This window comes from Zingiber officinale, chromosome 6A, assembly GCF_018446385.1.
Source record: "Zingiber officinale cultivar Zhangliang chromosome 6A, Zo_v1.1, whole genome shotgun sequence".
Taxonomy (NCBI): Eukaryota; Viridiplantae; Streptophyta; class Magnoliopsida; order Zingiberales; family Zingiberaceae; genus Zingiber; species Zingiber officinale.
The window spans coordinates 112372970-112386361 of NC_055997.1; the positions used below are offsets into that span (position 1 = coordinate 112372970).

General features: G+C 33.2%; 3 protein-coding genes across 3 annotated transcripts; 2 read left to right on the forward strand and 1 right to left on the reverse strand.

Annotated features, from left to right (window-relative positions):
• Positions 1-191: 191 nt before the first annotated feature.
• On the reverse strand, positions 192-1884 carry LOC121997474 (fructokinase-1-like). Its single transcript, XM_042551891.1, has 4 exons — positions 1411-1884; positions 773-1105; positions 574-690; positions 192-486 (listed from the first exon to the last, which is right to left on the reverse strand). Exons 1-4 carry the CDS (start codon positions 1816-1818, stop codon positions 358-360), a joined length of 987 nt encoding a protein of 328 aa, XP_042407825.1. The 5' UTR covers positions 1819-1884; the 3' UTR covers positions 192-357.
• A 1627-nt stretch (positions 1885-3511) lies between these two features.
• On the forward strand, positions 3512-4540 carry LOC121995161. Its single transcript, XM_042548977.1, has 2 exons — positions 3512-3905; positions 4458-4540. The coding sequence occupies exons 1-2, from the start codon at positions 3512-3514 to the stop codon at positions 4538-4540; spliced, it is 477 nt and encodes a 158-aa protein (XP_042404911.1).
• Positions 4541-8626: 4086 nt separating this feature from the next.
• Positions 8627-12629, forward strand: LOC121997475 (eukaryotic translation initiation factor 4B2-like). The gene is made up of 3 exons (XM_042551892.1): positions 8627-9850; positions 11588-12010; positions 12254-12629. The coding sequence occupies exons 1-3, from the start codon at positions 8757-8759 to the stop codon at positions 12276-12278; spliced, it is 1542 nt and encodes a 513-aa protein (XP_042407826.1). The 5' UTR covers positions 8627-8756; the 3' UTR covers positions 12279-12629.
• Positions 12630-13392: the final 763 nt, after the last annotated feature.

Sequence of the window (13392 nt, forward strand, 5' to 3'; positions counted from 1 at the left end):
GTAACCTTACAATTTTAGAAGCTTTACCTTTGCAGCCTTACAATTTTATCTACTAATTACTCGTCTTTCACAAGAAAAGTCTACACAATGCAATTAGAGCTTAAGTTTGGACAAACGACCATAAGCATGTGATATGTCTTGACTATTTGGTTAACAACATGGATATTTTTCTGCCATTGAGCTATATCTCATATCACCATACTCAAAGACCCCTTTGAAATAGATAAGCACAGTACATTATTGAAATTTTTTATAAACAAAACAAGCTACTACTGAATTAAGAGCCATGTGGTTCCAAAGGCATATATAGTAAGCTTGTTGTAAATCAGAGTAAACAACAACATGAAATATGTGTACTTATGCCTTCTCAAGCAACTGCATGACTTCAGCTACATTTGGCAATGAAGGGATTGCCCCCTTTTTGGTAGCAGTGATCGCCCCACATGCATTGGCGAATTTTAGTACTTCCCTCAGTTTCTTCTCATCCTACGTTCAGTGCAATAATTCCATGAGCATAAGTGTCAGCAATGACAAGCAAATTCTTGAGCAACAATAGCTTTCACATTCACTTGCCTGCAAAGTTGATCGGTCTTCTTCGATTCCTCGGAGCATCCCGCCTACAAATGCATCGCCTGAACCTGTTGAATCCACCTGCTTGACTGGAAAGGATCCAATTAGTCCTCGAAAATCCTGCCCAAGATAGCCAATTGATCAACTTGGTGCATTTGACTAAAAGATGTTCTCCTCAGTGACAACAATGTAGACAGTGTACCTTGGTGTAGTACTTGCATCCCTTATCTCCGAGGGTTACTAGCATCAGCTTCAGGTTCGGGTGCCAGAGTCGCATGGCAACTTCATCTTCCACAGAGTCATGACCAGTCAAGAATGCAAGCTCGACTTCGCTGACCTTGACAATATCGGCCTGGTTCCAGATGCTGAGGATCTGCTTGCGAGCCTCCTGAGGTGATGGCCAGAGCAGCAACCGGAGGTTTGGATCAAAGGACAGAAGAGCACCAGCCTCCTTGGCCAACTCCATGGCCTTGAGATGAGCAGATCGGCATGGCTCCGAAATCAAACTTATGGATCCATAGTGAAATATTGAAGCCTGGAGAAGCATCCATTCCAGAACAATAAACTCAAGATTCAATTTGTGGTGATTTATATGATTGAATAATGTAAACACAAACGCACAAAGACAATACGGATCAGAAAAGATCTGGAAATTAATTAAAAATTGAAAGTTTATGGTATTAGATCAACAGGTTTGAAGAATAGTGCTTTTGGATCAGTTTGGGACCAATCATGGGCCTTGATCTGTCGATTCAAGAGGTATTGCGAGATTTGGCAAGGTATACGAGAAAATTTACAAATCAGACGATTAATTTCTCGAAGAGGGGAAGGGGCGTGTACTTTTCTGATGAGATCCACATTAAGCTCGGCCTTCGTGAGAAGCATGTCGGCGCTGGGGTTGCGATAGAACATGAACTCCCGTTCTCCGTCGGCCCGGAGGGTAACGAATGCTAAGGCGGTGCGTGCGCCGGAGTCGAAGACGACGCCCGCGTCGGAGACGCCATTGTCGCGGAGGATGGATACGAGCATGTGGCCGAACTCGTCGTCGCCGAGCTTGCCCACGAAGGCGCTCCGCCTTCCGAGGCGCTTGACGGCGATGGCAACGTTGGCCGGCGCACCGCCGGGGGCCTTCAAGAACGCTGTGGCTTCTGCCAGCGAGACGCCGGACTCGGTCGGCACGAAATCGATGAGCATCTCTCCGAAACTCACTACGATCCTGGCGTCGCCGGCGCTATTGACGGTGGCCATCTCTGCGGTGGTGGTGGAAGGAGATGGGATGAACCAAGAGAAGGGGACCAATTTTCAAAAAAAAATAATAATAAAATAAAAAATTATTAAGCGGTGGAAGTTTAACAGCTTTTTTAAAATACCTCTTAAAATTACAATACACTACTTCAATAACAAGGACTCATTTTCATTTATAAAAGTAGGAATGATAATTTCCTATCAAGTCAAAATAGAAAATTTGATATTTAATTAAACGAAAATTTATAAAAGTAGGAATGATAATTTCCTATCAAGTCAAAATAGAAAATTTGATATTCAATTAAACGGAGGAGAATATTGAAGGAATTTTTAGATTTGATTGAATAATCAGATATTCTGATATGAAAATAGATGTGATAAAATTTTATTTATACTTGTACTTATTTGATATCCCCTTTATATATATATATTAAAAAAATTTAGGCCGCTTAATATTAAGCGCTGAATACACCCTGTGTTTAAGAAAAGATCCAGTAACTCCTTTCCCTACGGATTTTATTTTCTTTTAAGAATTTAGTAACTATTCATAAATAAATAATTCTTAGAAAAAATTATGACTACATTTGGCTGTGTGTAATGTAATTTAATTTGTAATATAATTAAATTTATAATATAATGTAATCTGATTATATTACTACATTTGATAATATAATATATGTAATCTTTAATTATAACAATAATTATTTGTTTTAAGAATTTTTGTCTATTTAAAAATTTGATAAAAAATTTATGGATGAATATGATTCATAAATTGTATTTATGAATATTATTAACAAATAATTTATAATTTGTGTTCATATATACGTTTAAATTTTATTTACTTTAATTAATTATTCCAATTTATTTAAGGAAAATTAAATTCATAATTTGATTTGGAGCTATAATGAATAAAGAGGCATGAGAAGTACTTTAGAGAATAAATGTATAGACGTGCATTTTGAATATTTCTTAAATACGTGATTTAATTAGTTTTAAAAATATTATTCTAAAAAAATTGTACTTTTATTCAAATAACTTATAGGTTTACTATTAAAATATTGATTTTGCAAAGAAAATATATGCATAAATATATTTACTAATATAACTTTTAGGTTAATTAAAGATATGGCAAATATACTGCTAAGTCATAATCATTAATTTTTAACATTTTAATTAAGAACAATCAATTTCACTTATATATTTAGTAATTAGATTTAGTTTTATGTTAAATTTTTTTTATATAATAGAATCTTAATGACATGGTATATACCCTACATATATATATTATTTGGTAAATATATAAATTTGGAAATTACTTCAAATATTTCTTATAGATATTTTAAATTTACTAGAAAAAGTTTTTAAAAAATAGGGAAGATTTAAAACTGAAGTATTTGAATAATATTTAAAATTTTCAGGTAGAAATAATCCTCATATTTAAATAAGATTTTTTACAAATTGAAATTCAAAAATCAAATTTAATAAATCGATTAATTTGAAAATCGTATATTCGGCAAGTTATGCCTTTTTCGTTTAATAGATTTGACCTTTTCCAGCTAAATTATTAATTATGCCACGTAGGATGCCATATGCCCCACATAACAAATCATTCCATCGGCCACCGAAGCGTAACCCTATAAGTACCGAAATTGGCGGGCCGAGACGCTTGAGATTTCCAAACCCTTTTCTTCTCTAGATGGAGACGACGGCGAAGGCCTGCGAAGTGCCAGCGGTGGCGGCGGCTCGGGAGAGGCGGGGAAGAGGCCGGATAGGCGGCACAGAGGAGAGGACGCTGGAGCGGAAGCCAAGCAAGGTGATGCTCGAGGGCTACGTTGGGGTCGGCGACGGTCGATTGGGGCGGTCGACGAGTCTCACGTCCGATGACCTCGAGGATCTCAAGGGGTGCGTCGATCTAGGGTTCGAGTTCAGCTACGAGGACATCCCGAAGCTGAGCACTACGCTCCCGGCGCTGGAGCTCTGCTACCCGAGGGGCCAGCCGGCGGCATCGGCGTCGCAGCGGGATGGTAGGACGGATGGAGATTCGCCTGTGGCTTCGCCCCTAGTCGCCGATTGGAAGTTCCTTGCTCCTGGTATAGTCGCCGCCTTTTGGTTCTCTGTCTGCGATTTAGGGTTCTTGGTCGGTTTCATGATAAAAAACCCATCTTTTCGATGATTTTGCCATAAACTCGGAATCAATGTTTGAAAAATCGACTGATTTTCTCTTTTCAATCAAGATTTTTTTCTTCTCGACCTTGAAATTGGTGGAAAACATTCGTTTCTTCCGATCTCTGTCCTGGTTGATAAAAGCCTCTAAGCCTTTTCGTCTTCCTCCTGTTTCAACTTCCTTTTCAATCAAAATTTCTTCTTCTTGGACATAAAATCTAAGAAAAGTACTCAATTCTGCTAATGTTTTTCTTCATATAATTCTTATTCGCATTTTGATTCAAAAATTCCTTCTTGTTATCTGATCTTTTTGGTTTTCCAACTTCCAGATCAATCATTATTAGCATGGAAATCAGAATTTGGTTGGAAATCTTAAAACAAAAAACAATTTTTATGATGTTTTTTTCTTCCGTTTATTTGAATTTATTTCTAGTTGTTTAACTGAAATCTAACTCTAAATTTGTTTGTGTAACTTACAGGAGATGATCCAAAGGAAGTTAAAGCAAGGATCAAGTATTGGGCTAAAGCAGTAGCGTGCATTGTTAAACTATGCAAAGATTAATCTTTCAATTTAATTTCAAGATGCAAAACCTCCATGAAGAAGATCTTCTTCTCTAATCAAATATCAATGATTTAATAGGAATTTAGACCTTAAATTTAGTTAATGCTCAATTAATTTTTCAGTTGTACATAACATTGATTGAAGATGTGAGATTTTTAGCTCCACTTCCATGTATTAATTAATGCATTATTTTATTCAAAAATAACTCAATTATTTTGTTAAGCTTATTTATACCTTAATTTTTTTCTCAATTTCTGAATATTTTTACAACCTATAAAAAGTTAATTGAGTGAAGATTTTTCAAACTAATTAAATAAAATAGAAAATATAAAATGGTAAATTACTAAATAATGCTGCTAAAATTATGGAATACTTAAATCACGTCCATAAATTTTAAAATTATCAGATCATGTACTCAAATTTCATTTTTATCCCTTCAAATCGATTGCTATAGTGCTATAGTCTATTCAGACACGTTTCATTATATCAATCAATTTAAAAAATCCGATTCATATTAAAAAAAAAATATTATGACGTATGAAAATGATGTTTGAGAATATGAACATAATTAGTCGAAAACACTTTAAAGAGTTTGTAATGAAATGGAATTAGGTTTTATACGTTATAAAATTCATATTTGGACTTGATTCTATATACATTTCGACTTGATATTTGGACTTGATTGTATATACATTAAGTTTTATACGTTATAAAAGGTTTTATATTGAGAGCAACAATTTTTTTAAATTATAATCAAATTCATATTTTTCATATACATTCGTGTTTAACAAACTGTTGCACTCAATATGATATATATAAAAAATGTTTGAGGGCATGAATATAATCATGAAAATTAGACTATTATATTTGAACTTGATTCTATATCATGTATTCAGACCAATTTTGAACATGAATCTGATTTTTTTAATTGATTGTTATAGTGTAATAATAAATTCAAGATATTACTGTATTGATAAATAATATCTAAATCGATTAGTGTAGCAATCTATTAGGGTAGGCAAGAGTGAATACGGAGGGACAAAAGTAACTTTGATATGTGATTTAGTAATTTGAAATTTACCTACATGATATGTGTATTCGACAATTTTAGCTAAGTGGTTTAGTAATTAACTAAATATATAATGTAGTGGAAACAACTACAAAAAATAAATGATTAAATTGATATTCAAATAACTAAAATATTTTAATATATCTTACTATTTTATTAAGAATCTTAGTCTTTAATAATTAATTTTGGTGAACCCCAAAATAAAATTATGTTAATGCTCTTTCTTCTCTAATTGTTTTTTATAAATATGCACAGTCATAATTCTTTTTAGTCTTGTATCAAATGTGATTAAAATTTTATATTATCGCTAAAATAAATTTTTGCCGAAAAATAATTATAATTATAATTATAATTACCGGCCAAAGTTAGGTTCGCCCAAGAATATTTAATTTTTTATTGGCCAAAGTTTGATTTGGCTGATAATTTTAATTTTTTTGTGGCCATGGTTAGATTTGGCAAGTAATTTTAATTTATTACAGGTCAAACTTATACTTGGAAGATAATTTTAAAATTTTATTGTCCTAAATTTTGCTGGAAAATGTAATTTTTTTTTATTGTCTAGATTTGGGCAATAATTTTAATCTTTTTTTGTCCAGGGTCGTGAGATACTACTATCATACACACACGTTGTGCATGATGACTAGTATATATAGATATATATTATTAAGAATCTGAACCATTTACTAACTAATTTTAGTAAGTTCAAAATGAAATTATATTAATATATTTTTTAAATAAAAAAAATATGTACTGTCATGATTTTCTTTAGTTATATATTTTACAATTGGCAACACTATGAGCGGAGAAGGTTAGGGTGACAATTTTTTTAAAATAATAATCGAATTCATATTTTTCATATACATTCGTGTTTAACAAACTGTTGCACTCAATATGATATATATAAAAAATATTTGAGGATATGAATATAATCATGAAAATTAGCCTATCATATTTGGACTTGATTCTATATCGGGTATTCAGACCAATTTTGAACATGAATTTGATTTTTTTAATTGATTGTTATAGTGTAACAATAAATTCAAAATATTACTGTACTGATAAACAATATCTAAATCGATTAGGGTAGCAATCTATTAGGGTGGACAAGAGTGAATAGTGAGGGACAAAAGTAAATTTGATATGTGATTTAGTAATTTGAAATTTACCTTGTATTCCACAATTTTAGCTAAGTGGTTTAGTAATTAACTAAATATATAATGTAGTGGAAAGGACTACAAAAAAAAATAAATGATTAAACTGTCAAATAACTAAAATATCTTAATATATTTTACTATTTTATTAAGAAGCTTTCCCTTTAATAACTAATTTTGGTGAAACCCAAAATGAAATTATGTTAATGTCCTTTCTTCTCTAGTTGTTTTATATAAATATGTACTGTTATAATTCTCTTTAATCTCATATCATAGGATTGAGAAATTTCTATAAATACATTGGACCAGCAACATTAGAAAGTATATCTTTCTTGACTTTTTGGCTAACATCAAATGTGATTAAAATTTTATATTATCGGCTAAAATAAATTTTTGCCGAAAAATAATTATAATTACCGGCCAAGTTAGGTTTGCCCAAGAATATTTAATTTTTTATTGGCCAATTTGGCTGATAATTTTAATTTTTGTGTGGCTATGGTTAGATTTGGCAAGTAATTTTAATTTATTACAGGTCAAACTTATATTTGGAAGATAATTTTAAAATTTTATTGTCCAAAGTTAAATTTGCTGAAAAATGTAAATTTTTTTATTGTCCAAATTAGATTTGGGCAATAATTTTATTTTTTTTTTGTCAAGGTCGTGAGATACTAATTTACACATATTTATCTACTATAATACTATGACTAGTATATATATATATATATATATATTTTTATTAAGAATCTGAACCATTTACTAATTAATTTTAGTAAGCTCAAAATGAAATTATATTAATATATTTTTTTAAATAAAAAAAATATGTATTGTCATGATTTTCTTTAGTTGTATATTTTACAATTGGCAATATGAGCGGAGAAGGTTAGGATGACAATATTAGAAAGTATATCTTTTTTTACCTTTTGGTTAAGATTAGTATATGTTTTTTTTCAGTTTAATATTTGATATAAAAAATTAAATTAATTTTTTTATGAGGTAGAGCACATTGCAGTAGATTGTTATTGGGATTTTTGAGCGTCGTCCTTATATTTCACTATTGTATAAGTCTAACGCACCTTACTAAGTCTAATTTATAGTATTAAAAATAACAAATTATTTTATTAATGTAATAAATATATGAAGTATTGAGAGGATTAAGATCAAACTTAATACTTTTAGGAAAGAAGAAGATTTAAAAAAAATAATAAGAAAATTTAAAGAAAATTATTAGTTGATATTATAATTTTTTAAATATATGAAAAATTTATAGCTTGCTAAATATAAATTAAAGCTTGCTATATATATAATATAATTTTCAAATTTCGAAATATATGAAAATTTAAAGCTTGATACATATATAAACATGATTGAACATTTAAAATATTTGTTAAACAGGAAACAAATGTAATTATTTACTATATTTCATAATAAAAAAATTATAATCTTATTAATTAATGAACGCAGATATTTTTTTTCGAAAAAAGAGATACTTTTAACTTTTAAGTATTTATACAAAAAATAAATGCAATTAATTAATAAAAATCCAATTTTATCAAACAGAGGTATAATTATAAGTAGGAATATTTTTAAAAATAAAACCGAATTTTTATCAAACTGACAATTAAAATTGATTGCTAAAAATACAATTAGTGATCCTATTTCACCTTTAATGGAAAGAAATTAATCAAAATTTTCCTAATCAGTGTGGATAAATTCTCAATCGTTATTACCAAACAATTTGGATTTCAATTTAGATCCTTAAAAAAATGTTGCTCTTTCTAGTTTTTTTTTTAAGAAAGAAATTTATATTATTTTTCCTTGTAAAAATAATATAAATTGGAGATGGCAATCTCTTCCCTTCCTAATTGATGCCCTTTCTCTTCCATCCTCCGGCGCACAATAGCACTGTCCGCCGTTTTTTCCCCCTCTTTGAGGCGCACGAAAACTCTCCTCTCCCCATCGAAACCCTAGAATCGATCTTGATCCCATCGCCGGAAGCATGTCCAATCCGTGGGGCGGCGTCGGCGCATGGGCGCTGGATGCCGAGCGGGAGGAGGCGGAGGAGCGCGAGCGAGAGGCGGTCGCCGGCAGTCTTGCGCAGAGCTTCCCCAGCCTGAAGGAGTCGGCCTCCTCCGCCTCTACCAAGCAGAAGAAAAAGAAGAAGAACGCGGCCATACCCTTGGCCCAGTTCGTCGCCACCGGCGGCGCCTCGGTTGCTTTTGAATCGTCTAAGGGACTGACCCCTGAGGAGATGCTCCGCCTCCCCACTGGCCCGAGGGAGCGATCCCACGATGAGCTCGAGCACGGCCGCCTCGGCGGCGGGTTCCGGTCGTTTGGGGCTGGCGAGAGAGACGGTGCGTGGGGTGGAGGGAGAAGGGGTAACAGTGGTTTTGACGAGGGACGGAGAGGCCCGCCTCCTAGGGATAGGGATTTGGACCTGCAATCGAGAGCTGACGAGGTGGATAGTTGGGGAGCCGGAAAGAAGGCGTTTGTTCCTCTGCGGAGTGATGGTGGTCGCCGAGATACATATGGTTTTGGCGATGGAAATTCATCGAAGGCTGACGAGGTAGATAACTGGGCATCTATGAAGAAACCTCTCCCTTCCAAATCTTCAAGCTTTGGATCAGAGTTTAGGGATCCTCACACATCATCTGATTCCAATCGATGGGGGAGGGACAGAGAAGGATCTATTCCCAGCGAAATAGGGAGGCCAAGGCTCGTTTTGAATCCTCCAAAGAAGAGGGATGTTGACTCACCACCACCAACAAGCGAACCTGCTAAGACTCGCCCGAGCCCCTTCGGTGCTGCACGTCCAAGAGAAGAGGTTTTGGCTGAGAAAGGGGTGGATTGGAAGCAGATGAACTCTGAGTATGAGATGAAGAACACCAGCAGACCAACTAGCTCTCATTCCAGCAGACCTTCCAGTTCACAGTCAAGCAGGCAGGGGAGTCTGAGCTTGGAAGAGGTGGTCATTAAATCTAAGCCAAAAGTGAACCCCTTTGGCAATGCAAAACCGCGCGAGGTTATCTTGGAAGAAAAGGGAGTCGATTGGAAGAAAATTGACCTTGACTTGGAGCACAATAGGGTTGAGAGGTATATGTTCTCCATCTCTCATAGATAAATTTCTGAAGTTGCCATATTTTGCCTTGTTGAGACTGATTGCTTTCTGTAATCACTGTAGCTCTTAGGGCTGCTACTGGATTGCTACTCTTGATTTTTTTTTTAAAAAATTAGTATCGCTTAGTTTAACCTAGAATTTTTTATATTTACACAAATACAAATTGAAGATGGGTTTCCTATTTGCTTCTAATGCGCTTCATATTATGAAGCTTAATTAATAGGTGAAGTCAAAATGTTGCTTCAACATGATCAAGTGATGATGCTTACCGTGCTATTTCTAGATGATGGGAAATACCAAGAAGCTTAGTGAAACAATTTAAAAGTTTCATATCGTGTTATCTAATTCTATTGATGTTCTTGTGGCCTTAATGACTATATTTTATTTGTCATCTGTTATTAATTTATGGGTTATATGATTGCACAACTACTAATATTTGTTCATATAATATAAAATTAGTGATAGACTTAATGGAATTGTATGTCTCCTTTACTTCCTTGCATCAAGCAAATGTTTGTTGATCCCTCATTCTTGCTCTTAATTAATCATCAACTTATGCCCAACCATATTTAGTATTGTTGAATTTGTTGGACCTTTTTTGTGTTGAAATAGTTAGGTTTAGATTTGGGGACTGGAAAGAAGAGTATCTTCTAAGAGGGACCTGTCAATATAATTGTATGACTAGTGGATCAAGAATTAGAAACAATGAATCAAGTAGGAGAGGACTCAAATGTGATTGGACTCTGTTCAACTGTTACATGGATATAGTTATAAAATTATATGAATCTAGGATATCAAGGATACTTGTCAGAAAGAAACTATTGCAATTGAAATGAGCTTATAAAATTATGGAAACTGAAGAAATCAATTATATAGAATGAGTTTTTTTGGAGTTCAATATAGTTAAAATAGATTTGGATTTCAGGCATTTGGAATTGTATCCATGTCTTTGATTCTGTTTACCCCTTTGGAAGATACAAATAGAAATGTGAATATGGTTATGTGCAAATTGTCAAAATACATATCCTTGGTTGATATTATGTTTGTTTTTGACATATCCTTTTGAATGCAAGCATGTAGATTTCATTACGTATTGTATATTAATATCAGTATGATATATTTCTTAATAAAATAGTATTTCTACTTGTAAGAAAGGTATAGTTTTCTTATATTTCACCATGTATAGGACCACAAGCGCATATGATGATTGAGCGGTCTTGTCTAATCTCAAATGAAGGTGCAACAAAACATTTGCAACTTCTAGTTTTTTCAAAGAACCAAATTTATTCCACGTACACATTTGTTACATTATTTGAACTTGTACTCGGTATCCAACATGGGTGCAAGTTCATGTGTATCCACTTGGAGTGTTTGTGTCCTAGTTTTGGGCATCTGATAGAGATATGGAAAGGGTAGATAAAGAGCCCGATTATTGGAGATGTTTGTTTGTGGATTATATATATCCAAATTTCTACATAAACTATTTATTCGGATTCAAAGTATGTTGTTCATTGTTTGAAAATAAAAAATAATGACATAGAAGTCTTTTTCCATTTGGTTTGATACATCTTCTTGTGTAATGATTTTTCTTATAGTTGTCCTGCTCGGTCAGTCTTGTATTTCTTATTGGCAAAACATCTTCATTAAAGTCCCTATGTTTGTGTTATTATTTCTTATTTTATTCACATGAGACTTGTACAATTGGATTGTAGATCTGAAACCAATGAAGAAAGGCTTCTAAAAGAAGAGATAAATCATCTGAAGTCACTGGCTATTGAAACTGATGGGGGTTCAAACCTACCTGCTGAACAACTTTCTATGCTTCACAATGAGATTGCAAGCAAAGAAAAAGATCTGGAGCTTCTGGCTTACCAGTTGGACAATGCTGTTCGATTTAGTCAAAGATACACAACCACCAACAGTAGACCAGGATCTGCAGCTGGTAGGAGTGATACCTCATCTACAAGGTCGCCATCTCAATCTGGCATGTCAGAGAGATCTAGGAGCACTGAATTTGTTGACAGACCACAATCAAGGGGTGCGGCTGGAGACGAAGGGGGGAAAATGGCAAACAACAGAAGAGGATTTCAGAGGGGGAATGATAAAGGCTTCTTTCATGGTAGAAATAGTGACAGGTACATCTCTAATTTCCATTTTTACTTTTATTACTGATCACTCATTCACCAGGGAAGTTTCTTTCACAATTATCTTAGTTATATGGTTGATTATAATCAAAATTTGGTACAGATGTAGTTTTTTTAGTTTTTATGCAAACATTTTCTTCTATCCGGGCTATAAACTCTCAACTCCAAACTTATTCTTTTGAAGGTTTGATTCAGTTTCTAATCTGCTTGATTTTGCCATTTCTCAATGTCCAGGTCGAGTTCCAGGGAGCGTTGGTGAATTCTGTCGACATGGATTCACATCGATTTCTCCCAACAACAGTAAAGCGATAAAAGAAAAGGGAGACTGTCCATTTATCCATCCGTCCATCTATCCATTCAGCAATCGTTCAATTTTGTTTTGCAGAACAAAAGTGTAGGCCATAACCTCCTTTCATGGATCTGTTTATTGCAGTGGGTGGCGACCTGCGCCTTGCCTTGTTGATCTCTTCTTCTTTGTTTTTGTTTTGGCCCCACTTTGTACTCGTTGAGGAAGGGCTCTAATTTTGAGGTGGAGAGATTTTGAAACTCAATTGTAGCTATTGTTGTTGCATGTAATCGTTCTGCTATATCAAGTTGCACGAATTCTATATAGTGTGTTTCCTTCTTCATTTCGTCATTTATGATTACCACGCGATTGATTTAGCTGCCAACCAGATTTATAAACATTATGCTACTTTTCAAGACATTGACGACGACAGGTTAAATATTTTTTGTTTTACTTTTCTATATATATATATATATATATATATATATATATATATATGTGTGTGTGTGTGTGTGTGTGTGTGTGTAATTTAGTGTCTAAAATACATGAATATACGTGTAAAATAATGTGAATGAACTTTCCGATGGATAATTTTTAAAATGAATATGTTATCACATAAAATACTATAAATTCTTACTTGCGGTTGCTGAAGTTAGGGTTAGGGTTGTAAATTAGTTGAGTTTTAGGATATTTAAATTTGTTTGATAAGATAACTGAATCAAATTAAGTTGAGTTTTAAATGAATCAAATTTTTGAAATGATTATTTAAGCTTAGCTTGATTTATTTTTTATGAGCTTGAATTTATTTGAAAGTTAGCTTGAGTTTGATTCGTTTAGATGTTATGAAGTTTTCAATTTAAGTTTGGCTTGAGTTTGGTTCGAGCTTGATTCGTTTAGCGGTCATAGAGCTCTCAATTCAATCTTATTTGATTATTTGAAACATTTAGTTGTTTCATTGGTTATTGAACTTGATAATTCAAATTTATTTATTTATTTTATTATTTATTTAACATATTAATAAGAGTTTTATTAATCAATATGGTTCACGAATATTGTTCACGAATGTTAATGAGCTAAACACATATGT